The 26,679-nt window shown below is 42.0% G+C and overlaps 1 protein-coding gene across 2 annotated transcripts in view; it reads left to right on the plus strand.

Moving 5' to 3' along the window:
* The window catches only part of TMEM116 (transmembrane protein 116), a 74,703-nt gene that overhangs the window by 17,667 nt on the left and 30,357 nt on the right, over nt 1-26,679 (plus strand). For both annotated transcript variants that reach the window (XM_073563911.1, XM_073563847.1), the window contains exons 3-4: nt 12,511-12,574; nt 16,897-17,022. In XM_073563911.1, the coding sequence (XP_073420012.1) occupies nt 12,511-12,574; nt 16,897-17,022 (190 nt within the window). The remainder of the gene's footprint in view (nt 1-12,510; nt 12,575-16,896; nt 17,023-26,679) is intronic.

The raw sequence follows: 26,679 nt of genomic DNA on the forward strand, positions 1-26,679 counted from the left end.
AGCAGTCAGTGCACACTGGCCACCACTGAAATTATTATTTTTTTTACAAGTCAAAAACCTGATATTTACAGGGGTGTGCAGACATTAATTTATTCATCGTGTATACGGTAATAATGTTTTTATAAAATTACAAAATATGTTAAGTTCTGTATTGTGAGCTAAAAATGTTTATTTTGCTAAAAAGCTCTACATTGTGACCAGATATACAAATAGCACATGGTTAAGCCAAGCTTATTGAAGAAGATGGTTTTACTTGATAAGGTGCAGAACTGACATTAGCGATGTGAAGACAGTCTGCAAGTAGAATGGATCTTGGTTTTATCTATAACAAATGAGCAGATGGAACCTATCTATGTTGTCCATATGCCATAATATGTTATTGGAACAGTAATGTAGGCTGTTGACTCATCTAGAGGTCATCTTACATAAAGACTTGTATATTGCTGAAATTGTACTTTCTGCAAGAAATATTAATATTTTTATAGAGGCTTTTTTCTACTATTTTTTCCCTCACGGCTTACACAATCTTTGCTTACTGTACTGTGTCCATGATTATATAATGCTCATAGAGGTGACAGAAGACACATCTCTAATAACTACACTGTAATGGTATGTATGCACGTTGAGTATTTGCGTGCAGAAATTTCTGCATCTCTTGGCAGCAAAAACATGCGTTTTGCTGCAGTTTTTTTTGCATGCGTTTTTGTACAGCAATTAATGTTTTATTTGAGCTAAATAAAAATATTTGAAAAAAAATAAGTAAAAATGTTTTATGATGTAATTTCCTGGTTCAACTCCTTCTTTTTAATTCTGATGGGATTAGGGTTTGGTGTCAGCAGCAGTCAACTAGGTTTAGTAATGAAGAGGTGTCAGCAAGACACCATCACTATTAAACCGGTAAGTAAAGAGTTAAATAAACACACACACTTTGTTACCAGCCTTTGAAGGAACAATAAGGGTCTGTGCACACGTTGCGGATTCTGCTGCGGATCCGCAGCAGAATTAGCTGCGTTGTACAGTACCATTATATTCAATGAAAAACAAAAAACGCTGTGCACTTGCTGCGGATTTTTTCCGCAGATTACAATCCGCAGCATGTCAATTGTTTGTGCGGAATCCGCAGCGGTTTCACACCTTCAACATTGTAGAGGTGTAAAACCGCAGGGCTAAACCGCAGGCTAATCTGCAGATAAACCGCAGGTCTTCTGACCTGTGGATTTACCTGCGGATTTTGCCAAATCCATGCAGAAAAATCCGCAGCCCAATCCGCAACGTGTGCACATAGCGTAAAGCTATGTCTGCTGCAGACTGATATTAATAGCCTAGGAAGGGGCCATGGATATTGCCCCATCTCAGACTAAAAACATCAGCCGCCCCAGAAATGGCGCATCAATAATATACGCCAAATCTGGCGCTTAGCCTCGCTTTTCCCACTTGCCCTGGTACGGTGGCAAGTGGGGTGATAGATTTGGGGTTCATGTTAGCCTTGTATTGTCAGCTGACATGAAGCTCCGGTTAGTAATGGCTAGGCATCTATAAGACACCCCCTTTTCTAACCCCATAGTAAATGTTTGTAATTAAAATACACCCAGAATAAAGTCCTTTATTTGAAAAAAATGACACAGACTCTTTTATTAAATCTAAATTTGCCATACTCACCAATGCTCATGTCCCCTGTAAACAACCAAAAATAATAAACAACCATATGCTCTCCTGTCTGCTGTAGTCCACGTAATCCAGAGTGTCCCACTGTGATCTCACTTGTAGAACAGTCACATTGGGAGATACTGATAATGAAAATAACTTGGCACTCAACTTCTAGTATTCATGAGATTGGAGAAGAATTTTATTTAGGCAGTCTGCAAAAACGTTTCGGCCAACAACCTGGCCTTCGTCAGTCCGACTGCTTAAAATAATTAGGTAAGGCGGTAGTGTAGTAAAGGATGTGTCAATTCCTGTGACTAGTGGTGGAAACCATGTCTGGATCCCTACACACCAGCGCCTAAATAGGACCTGCTGTATTGACAGACCCATGTAAAAGAAAGTGCTCATTGCTATAACAAGCCAGCTGTACTACTTTCTACACTCTTACATATAACAGGAATTGACACATCCTTTACTACACTACCGCCTTACCTAATTATCTTAAGCAGTCGGACTGACGAAGGCCAGGTTGTTGGCCGAAACGTTTTTGCAGACTGCCTAAATAAAATTCTTCTCCAATCTCATGAATACTAGAAGTTGAGTGCCAAGTTATTTTCATTATCACTTCTTGGTTTGGGTAACCTACTTGTGCACCCTGCAGCAGTGCCACGCTATACTTCACATTGGGAGATACTGACAGCAGCGTCATCGCTCCCGCAGTGTATAGCAGTGAGCTGCCTTGACAGAGGTCACACAAGATCACCACCGCTGCGTGAGAACTTTCACTTTTTTATACCTGCATTTTTGCTGCGGATTTGCCTGACTTCAATCGGTGTCAATAGGTGAAAAATGCTAAAAATTTGCACAAAGAATTGACATCCTACCGAATAAAACGCATAGCAAATACAAAGGAAAATTACTGATCATGTGCACAGCACTTCATAACTCTCATTGAATTTGGTGGCATAAGGATGCCCTAGCGTTTTTGGCCCAATTCCGCGTGCAAAAATGCACCGTGTGCACACAGCCTAGAACTTTAATATATCCACTACCAGTAGTAAACAATGAAGGTTTCTAGCAAACATCTTTTAAACTATGAGCACTGTGACATAGAAAGTATATTGGCAAACAGTTTAAGTTTCCAGTGTACAAAGACAAATATTTATTGAAATCGTAATGGTCTGCTGTCTTCAGTTTCTTTTGCATGAATTATTCTAAAGTCGAGATTACTGCTCTTGCTCTCCTCGTCAACTCGCAGCTAGAACATTTTAACACAAAATATGCTGAAAATGATATCACACTTATGTTACGAGACTATATTGCACTTTGTAAGCTGTCCTAACGATTCTAGCAACAGAGATTCTTGGTATGGTCCCTGGATATGCCATGAATGTCTAATAGTTTTGTCCCATCAATGAAAGCACCAACTTATCTGGATAACAAGGGATATCGATTCCCAGTTGTAATTTTTTGCCAAGTTCACACTTCTTAGATTTATGGTGAGGATTCTGCACCTCACATCCACAGCAATTTACTGTATAATACAAGTAAATGGGTTTTTTAATATTGCAGTCACAATTTGCGGCAAAAAATCTGCACGAAAGTGAAAGCATGGTATGGATTTTAAATTGTCAGAATGATCATTATTTTGCTGATTTTTACCTCATTCATTGCTTAGTAAATGGTGCATAGGAGAAATCTGCAACAAAATCAGCATTTGTTACTTGCTGATTTTATTGCAGATTCATCAAGTACTTAGTTGCAAATTTGTAACTAAATCCACACTGGAGATTTTCTGCAATGTGTTAACATAGACTAAAACCAATCCCATGTGACAGAATTCAGTCACAGAGAGGAATAACATTAACGGAAAGTGAGCTGCAAATATGCATAATACTCTTCATGATAGTCTGGAGGAATCAATGAATCAAGTATTAGTATATTTTTTACATTAATTTTTGGGCTGATAGATGCTTATCTCTCATCCACTGAAAGTACAGTTGGCTAGTCTGACTGTCCAAATAAATGTTAGAAAGTCGATTACACTTGTGATGAAAACAACGTCTGCATAGGGGCTCCTGAAAGTTAATATAATTCATAATAATGTTCACACAGGACAACATTGTTGGTACCCTTCTGGAAAAGTAATAAACACACACACTGGGCACTGAAATAACTTGAAACTGACAAAAGTATACATTTACTGTCTATCAACTAATGAAAATCAAACATTGGTTTTGAATTGTGGTTCAACAGAATAATAATAAAAAAAAACAAATGCAAATTGTCTGGACAAAAATAATGGTAACCCCTATAAAATTTTAAAATAATTTGTCCATAAGGACATGTTAAACTTGCAATCAGTCAGTCTGCCTATTTAAAGGGTGAAAAATAGTAACTGTACAGTTTGGTATCATGGTGTGTATCACACGGAACTTGGACCAAATAAAGCTATGGAGAAAGCTGTCTCAGGAGATAAGAAAGAAAATAATAGATAAACACGTTAAAGGTTCCTGTTATTACATTTACATATATTATTAAGAAGTTTAAGGTCTATGGGACTGCAGACAACCTCCCTGGACATGGCCGGTTGAGGAAATTTCATGATACATTAAAGTGATGGATAATACAAAGTATAACCAAAGATATTAAAGGTGAATTTCAAAGGTCAAGGTACATTGGTGTCAGATCCCATCATCTGTCACTCCCTTAGCCAAAGTTGACTGAATAGTAGATGATTGAGGAGGAAATCACTGTTGAAAGCAAATCATAAAGAAGCTTATAACAAGCCACAAACGTCTTGAAGAATGTCTTTTCGACAGATGAGAAAAAACTTCTTGGAGAATGTCTAATGAATGGATGTGACAAAACTGGAGCTTTTTCGTAAGTCAAATCAACTCTCTGTTCACACAGGCAAAAATTAAGCATACAAGGAAAAGAACATCGTTCCTACTGTGAAACATGGATGCGGCTAGTTTATGTTTTGGGGCTGCTTTGCTGCACCTGGCAGAGTGTGTCTTGAATCTGTGCAGGGTGCAATGAAATCTAAAGACCATGAAGGCATTCTGGAGCTACATGTGCTGCCCAGTGTTAGACAGCTTGGTTTGAGATGCAAGTCATGGGTCCTACAAAGTATAATGACCAAAACACACAGCTAAAAACAGATGGAGTAGCTTTCTCACAAGGACTGGGCCAAAATATCTGTGGCCAGGTGCAGAAGTCTCATTAAAAAAGACATAAATTGTTTGTTTACAGTGATTGTCTCAAAAGGTAGTGCAACAAAATATTAAGTTAAAGGAATCATCATTTTTGTTCAGCACATTTTAATTAGTTGTTTGTTTTGAATTTTTGTGCTGAACCACAATTCAAGAGCAATGTCTGATTTTCATTCTTTGATAGTCAGTAAATTTAAATTGAAAATTACTTTTGTCTGTTTCAAGTAATTTCAGTGACCATTGTGGGTTTTTCTTACTTTGACAAAAGAATACCAACAATTTTGTCCATTTGTGTATACAGTCCTGAATAGTGGAAACAACACTTAATAACTTACGTGCGTTAGCGATTATTCTGCATTCCTGCATCGCAGTTCCCCTACGGTACTCGTCAGCGTCATAGTCATAATAACGTGATGATTGTTAGATGCCTTGTCATGGCATATAAATCACATTGTCTAGCTCAGTATATGTCTGTTCTAGCTTAGCTACCTCTGCATGTTTTGCATGCCATCATTGGATGCGTACGCTATGTAGACAGAGTCTATTTCCTACAGGTGAGTTAAAAACATCAGGCAGCATGAAGACATTCTGGCAGAAGTAAATGACTTGATAAAGACTCAAAACCATGAGCTAAAAAGTTTACTGAGTAGATAAAGATCATCAAATGCACAGTTGTAAGGCAGTTTTATTTAATTTAACACTGATGCTTCCTCTAAAACCATTGTTATACAACTGTTGTTTCATTTTGTGTATTGAAACAACAATATAAAAGAAAACAGAAAAAAAGGCAAATTGGACATAATTTCACACAAAACCCCCAAAATGGACCAGACAAAATTGTTGGGACCCTCAACTCATATTTGGTTGCACACCCTTTGAAATATACAACTGTAATCAATTGCTTTCTATAAGCATCAGCAAGCTTCTCACACCGCTCAACTGGAATTTTGAAATATCCCTCTTTTGCAAACTGCTCCAGATCTCTCATATTTGAAGGGTGTCTTCTCCTAACAGCATTTTTAAAATCTCTCCTTCGGAACTTTCCAGCGCTTTATTTCCATCCATTTCTGGATTCTTCTTGAAGAATGTTTGGAGTCATTGTCCTGCTGGAAGACCCATGGCCTAGGATGTAAACCGAACATTCTGACACTGAGCACTATTTTGTGAGCCAAAATCCTTTGGTAATCTTCAGATTTCATGATGCCTTGCATACAGTCAAGGTGCCCAGTGCCAGAGGCAGCAGAGCAACCCCAAACATCGTTGAACCTCCACCATATTTGATTGTAGGTACTGTGTTCTTTTCTTTTTAGGCCACATTTTGTTTTTGGTAAACAGTAGAATTATGTGCTTTACCAAAAATGTCTATCTTGGTCTCATCTGTCCACAAGGCAGTTTCCCAGAAGGATTTTGGCTTACTCTCATACATTTTGGCAAACTGTAGTTTAGCTTTGTTATGTCACTGTGTTAGCAGTGGGGTCCTCCTGGGTCTCCTTCCATAGTGTTTCATTTCATTCAAATGTTGACAGATAGTTTGCGCTCACATTGATACACCCTGAGCCTGCAAGACAGCTTGAATTTCTTTGGGACTTGATTGAGGCTTCTTATCCACCATCCGGATTATCCTACGTTGCAACTTTTCATCAATTTTTCTCTGCTGTTCTCTTCCAAGGACAGTATTTACAGTGCCATTGGTTGTAAAGTTCATGATTATGTTGCGCACCGTGGACAAATGAACATCAAGATCTCAAGCAATGGACTTGTAAACTTGAGATTGTAACAATTTTTGTCCTCAAGTCCTCAGACAGTTCTCTTCTTATGTTTTTGTTCTCCATGCTTAGTGTGGCACAAAATGCAAAGATTGAGTCAACGTCTCCTGTTTTTATCTGGTTTCAGGTGTGATTTTCATTTTGCCCACATCTGTTACTTGTCAAAGGTGAGTTTGAGCGAGCATTACATGCTTGAAACAAAGTTGTTTACCCACAATTTTGGAAATGTGCCAACCATTTTGTCCGGGCCATTTTTGGAGTTTTGTGTGCAATTATGTCCAATTTGCCTTTCTTTCTGTTTTATTTGTGTTGGCCCAATACACAAAGGAAATAAACATATGTGTAACAAAACATGTACTCTAATTGAAATAATTTTCTGGATGAAATACTTTATTTTCTGGAACAATTACAAGGGTGTCAACACTTTTGGCCATGACAGTATGTATTCATACATAATAATATAATAAGTTAAACAAACATATCCACTTCACCACATATCTTAAAAGTATCTCAGACTACTACTCAATATTGAATAAGTAGCTAATAAAGTGCAGCAAACACCTGGTATCCTCCCTAAAATATCATTATGAGATGAAACTTTCTCATGCCTTTGGCTGTGTGCACACGCTGCGGATTAGGTGCGGATTCATCCGCGCGGATTTTGTAAAATCCGCAGGTGAAACCGCAGGTCAAAATACCTGCGGTTTTACCTGCGGATTGCTCTGCGGTTTTGCCCTGCGGTTTTTCATCTCCTCAATAGAGGAGATGGCAAACCGCAGGAGAATCCGCAGAAAGAATTGACATGTCAATTCTTTCTGCGGATTGAAAACCGCAGATAATCCGCTCGGAAAATTCCGCATCGTCTGCACTGCGGTTTTTGATTCCCATAGGGAATCATGGTACTGTACACCGCAGCAAAAACTGCTGCGGGTCCGCAGCGGCCAAAACCGCTGCGGAATCGCAGCAAAATCCGCAGCGTGTGCACACAGCCTTTAAAGTACAAAAAAATGCAGAAAGAGGAGACTGCTAAAGAGCACAAAACAGTATTGGATCGTCTTAGACCTGTTTCACATGTCCTGATATTTCCAGTACTGGAAAAACCAGTACCGGAGATATCCATGTCCGTGTGTGTAATACTTGTGGCAATTGTGTAGCAAATCAGTATCACACATAGTGGCACCTGAAAAGCAGCGGTACAGTAAGCGCTGTTCCCCGGTGAGGGGTGCTGAAGACAGCTCTCATCATTCTCCCCTGCTCTGCTGGCAATCAGCACAGGCAGGGGAGAATGAGGAAAGTTATATTCAACTGATAACAGTGACAGCAGGCAGCGGCTGATGGGACTATTACTCCCATCATCCTACACCTGCTGCTCCTAATGACAGTGAGAGCAGGAGTGGCTGATGAGAGTATTCATCAGCTGCCACCTATTGTACACTATAAATAAATAAATAAATGGGTTCACCTGTATTTTTGATAACTTGCCAGGCAAAACTTACAGCTGGGGTCTGCAACCCTTACCTGTCAGCGTCAGCAAGGCTGGCTATCAAGAATAGAGGGGTCCACATGCTGTTCTTTTTTAAATTATTAACAAATAATTTTAAAAAATGGTATGAGGTCCCCCAATTATTGACAACCAGCCTTGCTAAAGCAGACAGCTGAGGGCTGGTATTCTCAGGCTGATAAGGGGCCATGGATATTGGCCCCCCAAGCCTAAAAATAGCATCCCACAGCCGCCCAGAAAACTTCTTGAAGAATGTCTTTTGGATGGATGAGATAAAACTGGGGCTTTTTTGTAAGTCAAATCAGCTCTATGTTCACAGAAGCAAAAATGAAGCATATAAGGAAAATAACATAGTACATACTGTGAAACATGGAGATGGCTAGGTTTTGTTTTGGGGCTGTTTTGCTGCATCTGGCACAGGGTGTCTTGAATCTGTGCAGGATGCAATAAAATCTAAAGACCATGAAGGATTTCTGCGGGAAATGTGCTGCCCACTGTTAAGGTACTGTCACACTTAGCGATGTACCAGCGATCCAGACCAGCGATATGACGCAGTCAGGATCGCTGGTACATCGCTAAGTGGTCGCTTGTGAGCTGCCACACAGGCAGATCTCACAAGCGACATCGCTGGGGACAGGGGTCGCTACTTACCTGTCACACCAGGCGATCCTGCGTCCTCCCGCCCGGCTCCACGCGTCGCTCGTCGTCACAGCAGGAAGCGCCGCAGGAAGCTGACGACTAGAAACAGTCCTGGACATTCTCGCGCGATCAGCGATAACCAGCGGGGGAGCGGGTTGTAGGTAAGTATCACACACAGCGATATCGCTAGCAATATCGCTATAACGTCACAAGTTATAGCGATATTGCTAGCGATATCGCTTAGTGTGACAGTACCTTTAGACAGCTTGGTTTGAGATGCAAGTCAGGTGTCCTAGAAAGGATAATGACCCAAAACACACTTTCAAAAACCGCTGGAACAGCTTTCTCGTGAGGAGTGGGCCAAAATATCTGTGGACAGGTGCAGAAGTGTCATTGAAAATTGCCGAAATTGTTTGTTTACAGTGATTGTTGCAAAAGGTAGTGAAACATGATATTACAGTCATGGCCAAAAGTTTTGAGAATGACACAAATATTATATTTTCACATGATCTGCTGCCCTCTGGTTTTTATGTGTGTTTGTCAGATGTTTTTATCACATACAGAAATATAATTGCAATCATATTATGAGTAGCAAAAGGTTATATTGACAGTTAGAATGAGTTAATGCAGCAAGTCAATATTTGCAGTGTTGACCCTTCTTCTTCAGGACCTCAGCAATTCTCCCTGGCATGCTCTCAATCAACTTCTGGATCAAATCCTGACTGATAGCAGTCCATTCTTGCAAAATCAATGCTTTTATTTTGTCTAAATTTGAAGGTTTTTGTTTGTCCACCCGTCTCTTGATGATTGACCACAAGTTCTCAATGGGATTAAGATCTGGGGAGTTTCCAGGCCATGGTCCCAAAATCTCTATGTTTTGTTCCCTGAGCCATTTAGTTATCACCTTTGCTTTATGGCAAGGTGCTCCATCATGTTGAAAAAGGCATTGTTGATCGCCAAACTGCTCTTGGACGGTTGGGAGAAGTTGCTCTTGGAGGACATTCTGGTACCATTCTTTATTCATGGCTGTGTTTTTAGGCAAGACTGAGAGAGAGCCCATTCCCTTGGCTGAGAAGCAACCCCACACATGAATGGTTTCAGGATGCTTGACAGTTGGAATGAGACAAGACTGGTGGTAGCGCTCACCTGGTCTTCTCCGAATAAGCCGTTTTCCAGATGTCCCAAACAATCGAAAAGGGGATTCATCTTAGAAAATGACTTTACCCCAGTCCTCAACAGTCCACTCCCTGTACCTCTTGCAGAATATCAGTCTGTCCATGATGTTTTTCCTGGAGAGAAGTGGCTTCTTTGCTGCCCTCCTTGAGACCAGGCCTTGCTCCAAGAGTCTCCGCCTCACAGTGCGTGCAGATGGACTCACACCTGCCTGCTGCCATTCCTGAGCAAGCTCTGCACTGCTGGTAGCCCGATCCCGCAGCTGAAACACTTTTAAGAGACGGTCCTGGCGCTTGCTGGTCTTTCTTTGGCGCCCTGGAGCCTTTTTGGCAACAAGGGAACCTCTCTCCTTGAAGTTCTTGATGATGCGATAGATTGTTGACTGAGGTGCAATCTTTCTAGCTGCGATACTCTTCCCTGTTAGGCCATTTTTGTGCAGTGCAATGATGACTGCACGTGTTTCTTTAGAGATAACCATGGTTAACAGAAGAGAAACAATGATGCCAAGCACCAGCCTCCTTTTAAAGTGTCCAGTGGTGTCATTCTTACTTAATCATGACAGATTGATCTCCAGCCCTGTCCTCATCAACACCCACACCTGTGTTAATGGAGCAATCACTGAAACGATGTTAGCTGGTCCTTTTAAGGCAGGGCTGCAATGATGTTGAAATGTGTTTTGGGGGATAAAGTTCATTTTCTAGGCAAATATTGACTTTGCAAGTAATTGCTGTTAAGCTGATCACTCTTTATAACATTCTGGAGTATATGCAAATTGCCATTAGAAAAAATGAAGCAGTAGACTTTGTAAATATTAATATTTGTGTCATTCTCAAAACTTTTGGCCATGACTGTAAGTTAAAGGAATCATCATTTTTGTTCAGCACATTTTCATTAGTTGTTTATTTTTAATTTTTGTGCTGAACCACATTTCAAGAGCAATGTCTGATTTTCATTCTTTGATAGTCAGTAAATTTAAATTGAAAATTACTTTTGTCTGTTTCAAGTAATTTCAGTGACCTTTGTTGGTTTTTATTACTTTACCAAAAGAATACCAATAATTTTGTCCATTTGTGTATACAGTCCTGAATAGTGGAAACAACACTTAATAACCTACGTTAGCAATTATTCTGCATTCCTGCATCGCAGTTCCCCTACGGTACTCATCAGCGTCATAGTCTTAATAACGTGATGATGGTTGGATGCCTTGTCATGTCATATAAATCACATTGTCTAGCTCAGTATATGTCTGTTCTAGCTTAGCTACCTCTGCATGATTTGCATGCCATCATTGGATGCGTACGCTATGTAGACTGACTCTACTTCCTACAGGTGAGCTAAAAACATCAGGCAGCATGAAGACGTTCTGGCAGTAGTAAATGACTTGATAAAGACTCAAAACCATGAGCTAAAAAGTTTACTGAGTAGATAAAGATCACCAAATGCACAGTTGTAAGGCAGTTCATTTATGTCGACACTGATGCTTCCTCTAAAACTATAACATGATGTCCAAGGAAGGTTTCTAATACAGTCATGGCCGAAAATGTTGGCACCCTTGAAATTGTTCCAGAAAATGAAGTATTTTTCACAAAAAATTGTTGTAATTACACGTTTTTCTATACGCTTATTTATTTCCTTTGTGTGTATTGACACAACTAAAAAATAAACAGAAAAAAAGGCAAATTGGACATAATTTCACACACAACTCCCAAAATGGGCCAGACAAAATTGTTGGGACCCTCAGCTCAATATTTGGTTGCACACCCTTTGGAAGAGATTGCTTCCTGTAACCATCAACAAGCTTCTTACATCTAAAATATACTGATCACATAATCCTAGCACATGCATGCATGTTCATGGGAGCTTCATAGCTAAGGCTAGTTTCACACTAGCGTGTGGCCGAGCTGCGGAGGGCTGCGGACTTCCTCCGTGAAGCTCCGCTCACGGCCGCACCTCCTCCGGTCAGCTCCGCCTACGTCGGCATGTGCCTACGTACCCTATCTTTAACATTAGGCATGCAGACCATGCTGATGTTTGCGAATGCCTCCGCATGCGTCGTTTTGATGGTGCGGCAACCGCACTAAATGCAACTGCATACATCGGCATGGCCTGCGTACCTAATGTTAACGATAGGGTACGCAGGCCGCATGCCGACTAGGCGGAGCTGACTGGAGGAGGTACGGCCATGGGCAAAGCTTCACAGACGAAGTCCGCATCCCTCCGCAGCTCGGCCATGCGTGATTGTGTGAAACTAGCCTAAACCCCTGGACAGAGCATTTCTCCTGTCCGAACAAAGGATAGTTTGGTAGAGTCGGACAGACCCCATTATAAGTCAGTGAGGTCTCTAGGGTGCCGCTGGTGTCCATCATATAATAGACCTGGCAAACTATTGTGTCTTCTGCTATGAAGAGGAGCAAAAAGACCAAGATAAAAGGTGCATAATACAAAATGTTTGCTTTCCAAGTAATTGTCTGTAATTTGCTTCCTAATAGTTTTCCAATCTAATTGTTTTTTATATGAAAATGCAGCTTACTAATTGAAATTAATGATTGTATATTTCATGTTTTCTCTCCAGTATTGTAGGTTCTGGCTCCATCATTGGGTACGCTGTATTTCAGAATGCTGTTAGATCACCAGAGGTGAGTAAAATGTGTTGTATTTTTTTTAGAATTGATCTTAAAGGGTAATTCTTAACAATGTCTTCTCATACTATTGTGTATATCACTAAGATATGCCAATATGAATGTTGGGGGCTCTATGTCTTGGAACTCTGCCATCCTTTTCAGTTTTTTCTCTGCACATTAGCACTTCAGTCCAATCGCAATGCAGGGAACCGCGGCACAGCTGTGTTGAAGTGAATAAGAATGGACAGGAGTGCCAAGGTGCAGGAAAACTGGTGGTTTGGGCTCAATTGCAGAAACAGATATACCTGCATGTACAGATATACTGCTGTGTGTGGAAAGAAGAGCATTTTAAGAGTTCCTTCACTGTTTAGATCAGCTTTGGGTACATGTGAAAAACATCATTAGGCCTCTTTCACACGTCCGTTTTTTTCCGATAACGGAGAAACCGGTACCAGAGATATCCGTGTCCGTGTGTATGCTCCGTGTGTCATCCGATCCATGTGTTATCCTTGTGTATGTTTTTAGCATATGTGTGTTATCCATGTGGACACATACCGGAGACAATTTTTTTAGTCTGGAATTAAAGGGTTGGGCCTGTAATTAAAGGGTTAGATGTTGAAAAGGTGTACTAGTTTACTAATTAGCATGTTAAATCATAATAAATACACTGATCTTGGCCATTTTGCCTTTGGTAAATATGTTTTTTTCTAATGAGGCACTGATTTTTTGCCATTGAGTTTTGTTATGTGACTTTGATGTTCAAAAACATAATACCAATGTGTTCACCCCATAACATACTTTTTGTAATTTTTATGTGGTTAATAAAGTATAGTTTGTGCCAGAAATTTTTGTTTTGCCTTTGTTGTGTGTTTTGCTTTGGGAATGCCAAACTTATGTGCTCCCTTTTTCTAACATTATTTTCAATTGTGTATTTGATATTGTACATTTCATCACTTGGTGCAAGCTAGCCTTAAAAAAATTGGTAATGGTGATCCAAACTATCACAACAGGGGCAACATATTTTTTAGGCTGAAATCATTTTGAAATAATAGGCAACAATCAGATTAACACATGTATGTTTTATTGTTCACACAACATATGAGAAAGAATTTGTCTTCACGACATTGGTACATGCCAGATACTTGTAAACAAATGTAGAAAGTATTCTTTTTTTATTACAAATTTACAAATTCATCCTGACTAGACAAGATTCTTGTGTGGTGTTTTCTGGGGCTACACCTTCAGGGATGGAGGACTGTGGGGGCATTTGGGAGTGTGTGATTTGTGGCTGGAGTGGTAGATTTTCAACGGATGTTTCCACATACATTTGTCGGTATCCAGAGGTAGCTGTGTGATACGTTTGTGTTTCCAAGGAGGAACCATAAAAGGATTGTTGGGTGTAGTGGTTGTTGTTAGTAGTTAGAACTGACAGAGTATTGTACAACCTGACCAACAGGTTGCATTTACCTTTGTGGCCGTGATATCTGACCAAGATATGTTTGGCCAGTTGTGTGTTGTGTTGGTGGCAGAGGGGTCGGATGCACATATCTATTTAGGCCAGGTGTCTATTGCCTTGTTGGCAGAGTGTACTGCTGTGGTGGTTGAAATGTATGAGCAGATTCACCCAATGGCCTATGTTGGAACTGTTGGCTGGATGCAGGGGGTGGTTCCTGGACATAAGAGGGTGCTGCCATTTGTGTGTATAGTTGGCTGGTTGTTGTTTGTTCCAGCACATAAGAGGTTGCAGGCACTTGTTGCTCCTGGTGTGTTGAATTATAGCTGACAACTGGGTCTGATGTTAGCTAGTTTGCCACTGTTCTATGGGTGCAAGCACCTGGTTGGGCTCATTCTCTCCCTGGCTGGCAACAGTGAAGGTCAGAATAGCTGTCCAGACACGTTCTTGACGTTATTTTGGTACTTTAGCCAGACATGGAGACAGGGAGCGGCAAAAGCGTTCAACATCTGTTTCTGGCATCACTGAGTTCATTATACAGTATGCAGGACTCTAGCATCAATTACTTCAGGCAACATCCTGATGTCATTATGTCACCTGGTCCGTCTTCCTCTCCCACTAGGTGCTATGTACCGCTGATGAATTGGTGGTGATGCCTGGGGTGCTGGGGCGTTTGCTGCCTGTGATGGTGGTTGTGTTGTTGTTTGGCTGCTTACATTAGCACCCTCAGTGGATGCTTCCGCAGCGTCAGATGGCTGTTGTGGCAGTGTTGTTGGAGTGGGCTCAGCTGTGTGATCTATCTCCAAGGCCAAGATACAAAGCGCCAGAGGCTGCCGCTGATGGTGATTCATCGGAATCTTACAAGTTGTCCTCAGTCCTAGGATCAAAGAAATTGTCATTGTTACAAAAGGTGGCACATAAACATGTTTTCTACATTATCACTAAAAACACAAAATGTGGAAAAATGAAAGAAAGCAATAGGGGATGTGAGGTCAGACACTTCTATTTCAACTATGCTGCTTGGAAACAATGGGATGTTGGGTTACAAAATTTGGTAATGCTTTTTGTATTGTTTGTGTCGGCATGATGACATCGGGTCACCATGGCAGCGATCAGGATCCCGCAATGATGTCATGGTGTCTCCAATCCAAGAGCAGAGGGGTCTTTATTCCCTCTGCGCCCCTCTGCCCACTTGCTAAATGCTGCTCCTGGCACTGTATCAGTATCGGCTGACACCCGGCGGCGAACGCCTGCATACAGCCCCCTGTGATCGCCATGACGTACATATGCTGCATCAGTCGGTAAGCCCTTCCCGATCATGACATACTTGTACTACAAATGTCGACAAGGTGTTAATATTGGTATTGGAAGGACATTTCCTTTGTAAACAGATGTTTTGCTCCTAACGATTATTATTATTATTATTTATATAGCACCATTGATTCCATGGTGCTGTATACGAGGAGGTACATACAAAATACAGATATCACTTACAAATATAACTTTCAGTAAACTTCACTAACGTTCAACAGGATGATTGGGAAGGAGACAGTAGGTTGGGGGTTGCAGTTTCTCCGGCGGTGTTGAGGTGGCCGCGTGGTCATTGCAGGCTGTAAGCTTTCTTGAAGAGGTGGGTTTCACGTTCCGTCTGAAGGATCCGAATGTAGTGGATAATCGTACGTGTTGGTGCACAGAATTCCAGAGTATGGGGGATACTCGGGAGAGGTCTTGGAGGCGATTAGGTGAGAAACGAATAAGTGTGGAAGAGAGAAGGAGGTCTTGGGAAGACCGGAGGTTATGTAGGAGAAGATAATGGTAGATTAGTTTGGAGATGTACAAAGGAGACAGGTTATGGATGGCTATGCAGGTCAATGTTAGTAGTTTGAACTGGATATGCTGAGGACTTGGGAGCCAATGAAGGATTTGCAAAGGGGGGAAGCAGTGGAGTAGCGACGAGAGAGATGAACTAGTCGGGCAGCAGAGATAAGGACAGACTGGAGAGGTTTTGCAGTAGTTGAGGTGGGAGATGATGAGGGCTTGCTCTAACAGTTTAGTAGATTGTGTGTTGAGGAAAAATCATATTCTAAAACGATTGTATTAATGATGCACATACAATCTGTGCACATAAAATTCTGGTAATCCAGTCTAAAGAGGCCATTAAGTGAATGCTGATTGGCTTTTATGAAGCCAAATGATGATAGCCGCAGTTGGCAGGGGTATAAGCACCCTTATTAAGTAAGAAGGTTGTTTGTGCCCCACACACATAATTCATGTAACCCTGCTGTAATAGTTTAAATGAGTTGTCTCATCTCAGAAAACAGCAAAACAACAAAAATGAACAAACTGCACTTTACCTACTCTCACCTGGCCCATCACTATGTTACAGTCAAGTCAACAGTGCTGCAGCCAGTCACTGAGATCAGTGGCTATGCTGATGGAAATGGCAAAAGACACTGAGCTCCGTGATTATGTTCCACGCTGTTGATGTGACATCACCCCTGCAGCCAAACGACGGAGACCGGGGCAGCGCCGGAGGAACAATGCTGTGTATCCGGGATGGTAAATGAAGTTCAGTTGGTAGATGGTTTTCTTTTTACAACAGATTAAGCCAGTAGGCAAAATTTTTCCGAAAGGAAGCAACCGATTAAATGAAATTTCAGATTTAAGAGCAGTTAATTCCACCTCTATTCTCGCATCTCCTGGAATTTGCTCTCATTCGGGGATACACGTGATTCCACCAAGAATTACATTCTGAGATTTTAAGTAATCTGATGCACGTTCCATGAACATATACTAGCCCACTGTAGGGTTAATTTTGTTGCATATTCAAATCTTGTATTACTATATTTGGTCCAGCTTTATGTGATTTTTTTTTTCTTACTAGGTTCGGCCACTGTTTTATCTCAGTCTCTCTGACTTATTTCTGGCTTTTTGCTGGCTCCTTGGGGTGGTGGTCTACAAAGCAGATTCCTCAGGTTTGCCATGCTTCAACCTTCAGGCAGTGGGCCAGGTAAGACATCATTCACTGAGCATTACAGTTTGGTGACATCCGATTTTTATTGGAATTTGTTACATTCATCTCTGAAAATAAATACTTTAAAGCTGTTTTCATATAAAAATGTTCATAGGCTAAACAGCTATCCTAAACTTATATTATTTATTATTATTTAATAAAATATAAAGTTATATATTATTAGAGTCACCAAACACCAATTAGTCCTTTAAGCTAGGGGATAAAAAATAACTCCTTATTGCAGTGTAAGGATAGATCTGCATGTGGAAGAGACTCCAAGATTATATACAGCATATAAATAAAAAAAAATAAAAACGATGTCCAAAATGAAGACTCAAGAAACACAGGTGGATGCACACAATATTACATATCTCTGTGAAAAAATAGGTAAAGTGAATTAGTGTAATGATTCCAATAGGTACGATTATTACGGAGAATGTCAATAAATCGTGTACAGCAGGGGTCCCCAACGTGCAGCTTGGGAGCCACATGTGGCTCGCGATCTCATGAATTGTGGCTTGCAGCTGTCTGCTACGTAGCTTGGTGCATTAGGTCCAGGTCTAGCAAAGAGCTACGAAGAGCACATCTCAAAATGATGAATTTGGTGAGTAGCCCTGTACAGAAGAGCAGATCTGGATGCACTTATACTGGTCTTAGGGGTTTAGAGATAATTTAAGGATGGTGTGCTTGAAACAGGATGATACTACCGGTCAGATGAGGTGCTTGAAGCTGGATACGACAGTGTGGCGGGAGTGCTTGATGGGAGAATACTGAAGGGGGGGGATTGTGGGAACCCTTGGATCTTGGTATACTTCTTCCATGAAAAATCTTTGGCTGCCATTATACCCATAATAGGGGCTTTGGTTGCCACTAATATGAAGGAGTGTGGGAGCCGGATGTGGCTCGCGACCATCTCTCAAAGCTGATCATGGCTCCCAACCGTCTCTCAGAGCTGAATGTGGCTCGCAACCGTCTCTCATAGCTGGATGTGGCTCGCATCCCTCTCAGAGCTGGATGTGGCTTGTGACCTTCTCTCAGAGCTGGATGTGGCTCGCGACCCTCTCTCAGAGCTGGATGTGGCTTGTGACCCTTCTCAGAGCTGGATGTGGCTCTCAAGGTCAGAAAGGTTGGGGACCACTGGTGTAAAGTATTGAACAACAAACGGATAAACTTACATTTCACAACAAAGCTAGGGTTAGCCAAAGTGCAGAGTATGTCAAGAGAAACCACAGATATATAATGCATTTTAAATAAAAAAGATAAATTGTCCTTTGATATGATAAAGTGCAACAATAAAGTGCTTGCCTATAGGTAATGTTTTCCTATGTAAATCTCCTAAACATGCGTTTCACATTCTTGCTTCTTAAAGGGTAGCATATTACTGTGTAGCGTTCCATTATGTACTCTTCCCAACAGGTGCTATCAGGTAACTGTGATGGAGCACATTTGCGGCAATGTCTACGTCAAGAAAAGTGGAGTGTGAGATCCCAATTCATCTCAATTGGGTTGAGGCTGTTTTTTTTGTGGAGGCAGCATTGCATCCCTCTTCTTCTTAGCTGTGCTAAAAGGGGAAATGGAGTTATATTCATACCAAGGTGCCAAAAAGGTTCAGGAAAATAACGGATATAATCAATATATCAAAAAGGGACTTGTATGATATATATTGCTGCACGTCTATATAGGACCTCACTGTTGCAGAGTATCTAATCAAATCCGATCGCCAAGGAAGGCGGAATCCCACGATCTCCATTATCAGAATTCCTAGGGGTATCTATCACAACCCCCATGCCATACACTCGTTGTATTGAAGCTGTCACAGTCATTGTTCAGACAGCAGAAGCATTCGGGAGAACGGACACTAAATGACATCATCCAAGAGAAGACTTGTCATCAATGTCACGTGATGACATATAGTTAAGTCAATAGGTCCTGTGACCAGGGTCAGATACCATCCTCTCAATATGCTGTAATTGACTTTTGGGAAGCAAATGTATTGTTGTTTTTTTGGATGAAAGCTATCATAGTAAAGTAATGAATTCTTTGGTTTCGTGAAGTGGTCAATATACAGTTTATTTTCCTCAATGTAAACCATGGTATCGAGAAAACTAAGTTATTTCTCATGATACACCATAGTGAACTTCAATGCGGGATGTTGTTGGAGGGACGTGTATTCCTCCATGAATGACAGCTCTGGTTTATTAGTTTCAATCTACTGATGAATTTTATACTGGTAGTGTGACACATTAACGGTTTGTATATATAGATAACAGGGCCTTTAAACAAGCTCAAATGAAAGCTGCTCATGGTGTAGGATTGTGATTTTGCAGGACTGATAACAGGTCAGGAGCTGAGAGGGAGGTGAACTGCTATCTACTCCATAGAGATCAATGTACTGGTGTGAGCTGACTGGTATCTTAGGAGTTAGAGGCATTATCTGGGATTTTTTTTTTTAATTATAATTATGGGTCTGAGTCAGAGGCATAGCTAGGGTTTTGGTTCGGGGGGCGAAACTTCTGAGTGGGCCCCTAACCAGAGAACCTAAGCAGATGACCGCACTGTTGCCAAAAATATTCTATATATAAAAAGACCAATATTGATATTACGTCCCCGCTGCGTGCCGGTCTGACTGCAGCTCAGCTCCTGACATCGGAGCAGAGTCGCCACCGAAATCAGCGTGGGAGCGAGGAGGAGAGGTGAGTATAGTTTTTTTACATTGAGGAAAATAAACTGTATATTGACCACTTCACGAAACCAAAGAATTCATTACTTTACTATGATAGCTTTCATCCAAAAAAACAACAATACATTTGCTTCCCAAAAGTCAATTACAGCATATTGAGAGGATGGTATCTGACCCTGGTCACAGGACCTATTGACTTAACTATATGTCATCACGTGACATTGATGACAAGTCTTCTCTTGGATGATGTCATTTAGTGTCCGTTCTCCCGAATTCTTCTGCTTGAATGATTATGATACCCCGGATGGGGGGGTGGCAGTATGATACCTGTATGAGGGTGCAGCATGATATACCCCGTATGAGGAGGGGGCAGCATGATACCCCGTATGATGGGGGGCCGCATGATACCCCGTATGAGGGGGTAGTATGATACCCCATGAGGGGGGGCAGCATTATACCCCATATGGGGGGGCAGCATGATACCTCATATAAGGGAGGGCAACATGATAGCCCATGAGGGGGGCAGCATGATACCCCACGAGGGGGCAGCATGATACCACATGAGGGGGGGCTGCATTATATTCTAAAGGGGCTACATTATATTCTTTGGGGGGCTGTATTATACCATATGAAGGGGCTACAGTATAAAGAAAGAAAGAAAGAACAGAGAGAGAGAAAGAAAGAACAGAGAGAAAGAAAGAGGGGAAAGAAAGAGAACAGAGAGAGAGAGAAAGAACAGAGAGAGAACGAAAGATTAGAGAGAAAGAAAGATTAGAGAGAGAAATAAAGAAAGATTAGAGAGAGAAAGAAAGTGGGGAAAGAAAGAGAAAGAAAAAAAGAACAGAGCGAAAAAAAGAACAGAAAAAGGAAGAGGGGAAAGAAAGAAAGAACAGAGAGAAGGAAAGAAAGAAGAAAGAGAGAGAAAGAAAAGAAAGATTAGAGAGAGAAAGAAAGATTCTATAAAGATACTATAGCAGCCCAGCTCCCATTGTAGTGCCCACCTGAGCCTCCTGGTGCAGGACATATCATGATCTGCTCACATGGCCGACATCCCCGAGTCCAAGGCGATCCCGCTGTCCGCGCTTTAGGAGGAGGACACGGTGATGGATCTGAAGCATTCCCTGAAGTGCCTCCATGGTTCCGTCACAATCTCCTCCAGAAATTACCTTCTTTCTGGTCAGCTTCTAGCACGTCACTTCTGGTGGAACGTCACGTGAGAATTTTAAAGTGCTCCTCGGGGCTCCGCCGTGTACTCCTGTGTCCGCGGGAAAAGTAAGCTCCCGGCCGGGACAGTGGGGTAGACTCTCTCAAAATTGCGGCTGTCCTGCTGTATCCGGGATGGTTGGGAGGCATGAATGCTCCCCACCATACTCCTTGTACACTCATGGCTCTGCACACCTCATACACACACGTTTCCACTTTCTATGCCTCGTACACACACGGCTCCGCTCCGTACACCTCGTACACACGGCTTCACTCAGTACACACATGGCTTTACTCCGTAAACCTCGTACACATGTGGCTCTGCTCCGTACATCTTGTACACTCGCGCCACGCTCTGTACACCTTGTACACACATGGCTCCACTCCGTAAACCTTGTACACATGTGGCTTTGCTCCATACACCTCATACACACGCGGTTCCGCTCTGTACACCTCATACACACGCGGCTCCACCCCGTACACACATGGCTCTGCTCCGCTCTGTACACACATGGCTCCGTTTCGTATACCCCATACACACGCAGCTCCGCTCTGTACACCCCATACACATGGCTCCGGGGTGTACAGAGGGGTGTACACACACGGCTCTACTCCATACACATGTGGCTCCACTCCGCACATCCCGTACACACACGGCTCAGCTCCGTACACTTTGTACACACAGGGCTCCATTCCGTATAACTCGTACACACACAACTCCGCACATCTCGTACACCTCTCCGCTCCATACACCTCGTACACACATAGCTCCGCTCTGTACACACACAGCTCCGCTCTGTACACCTCGCTCATATACCCACAGTTCCGCTCCGTACACCTCGTACACACACGGGTCCGCTCCGTACACCTCGTACACACACGGCTCCGCTCTGTACACCTTGCTCATACACACACGGCTCCGCTCCGTACACCTCGTACACACACAGCTCCGCTCCGTACACCTTGTACACACACGGCTCCACTCTGTACACCTCGTACACACACGGCTCTGTTCCGTACACCTCACTCATATACACACGGCTCCGCCCCGTACACCTTCTACACGCGTGGCTCTGCTCCGTACACCTTCTACACTCGCGGCTTCGCTCAGTACACCTTCTACACGCGCGGCTCCGCTCCGTACACCTCCTACACGCGCGACTGCGCTCCGTACACCTCCTACACGCGCGGCTCCGCTCCGTACACCTCCTACACGCGCAGCTCCGCTCCGTACACCTCCTACACGCGCGGCTCCGCTCCGTACACCTCCTACACGCGCGGCTTCGCTCCGTACACCTCCTACACGCGCTGCTCCGCTCCGTACACCTACACGCGCGGCTCCATTCCGTACACCTCGTACTCGCGCTGCTCCGCTCCGTACACCTCGTACCCTCGCAGCCCGTACACCTCGTACTCGTGCTGCTCCGCTCCGTACACCTCGTACACACGCAGCCCGTACACCTCGTACACACACAGCTCTGCTCCATACACACACAGCTCTGCTACATTCCCCCTGTAAACCCCCTCTGACCCCACACATAAACTTGCCGGACCCTCATCCAGCACCATGACAACCTGCACAGCAGAGTCCGAGGCTTCTGATCATGTGACCTCTGACTCCTCCCCTCCTGTGACCTCATCACAGGTCCTGTGCGTACAGAAGAAAGAACATAACAGAGCAGGGAGGGAGATGATCGATTCTCCCTGCTCTGCCGCAGCGTAGCTCCGGGTTGGCCCCCTCAGAGCGCGGGGGTCCCGGGGCCACCGCCCCCTCTGCCCCCCCGGTAGTTACGCTATTGGTCTAAGTACTAATACGTGAGTAGTTACTATCTTAAAGCCTTTGACTAACCATTAAATAGCCCTAAAAGGATCAACATACTATTTATTTTATTGGTAGGACACCAATTTGACAAAACAGGATGAAAGAAACTTATACAAGGCAAAAATTAAAGAACACAACACACAATATCAAAAATTGGAGGCGGAGGAATATGAACACCATGAACCACGAGTTGTCATGTATCAGCAATATAATAAGTAAATATATTTATATATAAGGTGCAAGTTCACTAAAAACGGGTATCTATTTGTATAATAGCCTTGTAATGTTTTCATTTCCTGTTCTGTCCAGATGTCACCGTATCCCAGAATTCCAGAAGTTTACCGACCGCCATATTGGGACACCCAAGTCATGGGTGTCTCAACATGGAAACTGCTGCTGGTACCAACCTATTGCGCGGTACCACCAGCACACACACACAAACTCACACTCACCTGCCTGTTAGTTTTTAGACCAGTAGTAAAAAAATTATCTAGTATTAAGTAAACCTTTTAACACCTCAGCCTTATATGTAACTAATGCGCATATGGCCAGGCTCTGGTGGTTGGTCTTCTCAGCAACAAGATGTACATTATGTAAGAATAAAGCTGTCAGTGCAGCAGAATGACAGCAAATAGAAAAAGCAAGTCTATTGCACTCTTGCTATTTACATGCTGTCTACCTCGCTTTACTGATAACATAACATGAGAATAACTCTTTAAGGACAACAGAAATAGATGATCGAGGAGACCAGGTCACTTTGCCTGTGGTAATTGGAAGAAAATTGCATGTTACTTTGAAGAAGTGAATTTTCAATGTACTCCAGCATACTAGACTTTATGCATTAATAAAGAACTAGTAATCCCCTGCAAACTTGCATGTCAGGAAGGCACATTCTCTTTGTCGCACAATAATATTACTATGAATTCTTGATACAATGTGATGAGTTTTGTGCTGTATTTGGACTTCTCACGGGAAAAATATACAGAAAATTTAATCATATACAGAAGTTACTAGTCAGTAAATATTGGTACTCACAGCTAGAAGTATTAACACCTGTGATGTTGTAAGAATATACAAGGCCGTACCAGTTTGTAGGTACTGGTAGGTTTCTAATTTTGATGATTTTACTACTAATGATTAAAGAAATTTATTCCTATATTTACTCTCCAAAAAAACTAAAAACATAATTATTTTTAAGGCAGAATTTGACATTTTGTGTCCAAGGCCTCTCTGAAATGTAAAGTGCTGCGGAATATGTTGGCGCTATAGAATTTATTATTATTATTTCATATCTCTGACATTGACTGTGCGAGAACGGACCACAATGTCCAGACTGGCTGTAGATCTCTAGAGCCACAGCAAAAAACTTCATAGGCATAAAAAAGGCTACATATTGGCCTGTCCGTAGACTCTTGGACAGTCCAGACATCAAGTTGGACGTGTGAAGCCAGCCTTACTAGCATATTTTGGGATGTTTTTATCTTTTTCCACAGGTTTTCCTTACATCTGATAGCCCTCCATCACATATTATTTGTTTTCAGTTTTCTTAAAAGCATATAAAAAAGGCACCAAACGTACAAAGCATTTTTTCTGGATTTGTATATGTAATTTTGGAGGCTTGGGTCTAAGATTTCGCCAAATACAGCATTCAGCTATCTCTGGCATTCTCAGAGGCAATAAATACAGCAGTGGGGGATTTTGTCGAGCTCAACACTATTTAGACTGCGCACTTCAGAGTCCTGATTTGGGATCATGGGGTGCCAATGGTAGAATTGGTGTGTGGATAGGTGACAATAACTTGTCAAGTTGAGATGCCTTTAACATCATGCTCAATGCCATTCCTGGTAGTAAGGAAGATAGTTTGTTTTTCATTTTCCCCCTTCCTGTCTTCGGATAACTCTTTATGACATTTTATGTTAACCATCAATATTTATTTTTCGATCCATTTTTCTTCATTTGCTTTGTCCTATCTGCTTTTTTTTTCTTTCACATTCTTCATACCCATATTTATTGAAAGTGACTGAATTATATGTAAGGACGCAAACGGCTATATACCTTGGACAACTATTGCATTACCGTTCACTCTCCTGACCTCAGCATCACAGCTGCATAGAAATACACACTTTGAAGCTGGGATCAAGAGAGTCACCGGCCAGTCCGAGCATTGCAATGCGATCATTGTCTGTGTTATACGGCCATCTGATTGTGCCCTTACTGCCTGACTGTACAGCAAAACTTACTAAAAGGGTTTTCCAGTTTCAGAAAAACCCTGTACCCCGGCGCTGTTTGTTTAAAAAACAAACTGAGCTTTACTCACCCTCCCAGGATCAGTGCCGAGCCTACACTGCTTCTCCTGGTGTCTGTTATTGTCTGCAGCGCTGCATTGAATAACTAAGCTCTGCAGCTCTGAAAAAGCAGCTTATGGGAAACAAGATTGATATGCTAATGTAAGAAAATATGAAAATGTAGGGCCCCGATTCATGAAAACTTTTACTCCAGAATACTGGCATAAAAAGCTTTGGAAAGTTGCAAAATTTTGGCACAGCGTGAGGCTGTGCTAAAGTTTTTGTGACCTATGGCGTTTTCACGCCATTTTGAACCCAGTTCAGACAAAGTAGTCAAAGCTGGGGCAGGATGGAGCCATGACAAAACTCAACTCTTCAAATTCATTCAGAATTGTGGTGTACCTTACTCCACTCTCCAGTAAGGTGCAAATGGAGGAGCACACCACCTTTCATACTGGATTTAAGAAGTGTGCGCCTCTCAATGAATATAGCGCCTCTGACTCCAACACGCTATCTCATCAAGATCGTTGTGAAAATCACTAGTCTTGATCAATCGGGGCCTGAGTCTTCATTAGATTTGGCATTTTTTCATGTTAGTGTATATATCAGGGCTACATTTTCTCATTTACAAGCTTAAAAGTGGGGAAAATCTATCAATTCCATTGTGTAAATCTTGTCATTCTGCTAAATTGTTATGATGTTCTCAGTAAGCTCAACTGAATTTTATCATGTAATTTAAAGGGAAGCTGTCACCACTTTTTTGGCCCACCAGCTAAAAATGTCATTTGAGTGTCAGCTATGCGTTCCACAACTAGTTCTGAAACCCCCTGACTCCCCATGTATCACCCATAAAAAAATTTTTTTATTTGTCCCACACTGTTTGTTAATCTGTTCGGTCCGGTCCGATGGGCGTTGCCTCTGTTCCGTCACTCCACCCCTCCTCGGCTTGCTGTACGCATCCTTCTCTGTGAATATCGCATATCACATACAGATTTTGCGCGTGCGCATTGAAATGTGACCTCGCGCATGCGCACTATGCTTTGACCAACTGAGGGCAAAGCCAAAAATCAGTAGTGTGCATGTGCCGGCATACGCAGTTGTTTCTTATGTCCCGGAAGTATTTTGCGGCGATGCGCACTACTGATTTTTGGCTTTGCCCTCAGTTGGGCAAAAGCATACTGCGTACACGCGAGGTCACATTTTAAGCCTTGTCACATGACTTAGGATAAAAGCCAAAACCTCAATTTGCAGACACTGTGTTTCAGGGTACTGCCCCTTGTCTTGAGAAAAAATGTGAAAATTTTGCAATTTTAAAACTTTGCATTGTTATGCCCTTAAACCAGATAGTTATACCACGCAAAATAGTTAATAAATAACATTTAACACATGTCTACTTAAAATCAGCATAATATTTTAAACATAATTTTTTTGTAAGGAAATTAGAAGGGTTAAAGATTCTCAGCATTTTCTAATTTTTCCAACAAAAGTTACAAAGCCAATTTTTTTAGGGCCCACATCCCATTTGAAGTGACTTTGAGGGACCTATGTAACAGGAAATTCCCAAAAGCGACACCATTTTAAAAACTACAACCCTTAAAGTGCTTAAAACCACATTCAAGAAGTTTATTAACCCTACAAGCTTTATCGGAAAGAAAAAAATTCCA

The sequence above is a fragment of the Dendrobates tinctorius genome, unplaced genomic scaffold, assembly GCF_039654945.1.
Source record: "Dendrobates tinctorius isolate UK_male_01 unplaced genomic scaffold, ASM3965494v1 ptg000003l, whole genome shotgun sequence".
Lineage (NCBI taxonomy): Eukaryota > Metazoa > Chordata > Amphibia > Anura > Dendrobatidae > Dendrobates > Dendrobates tinctorius.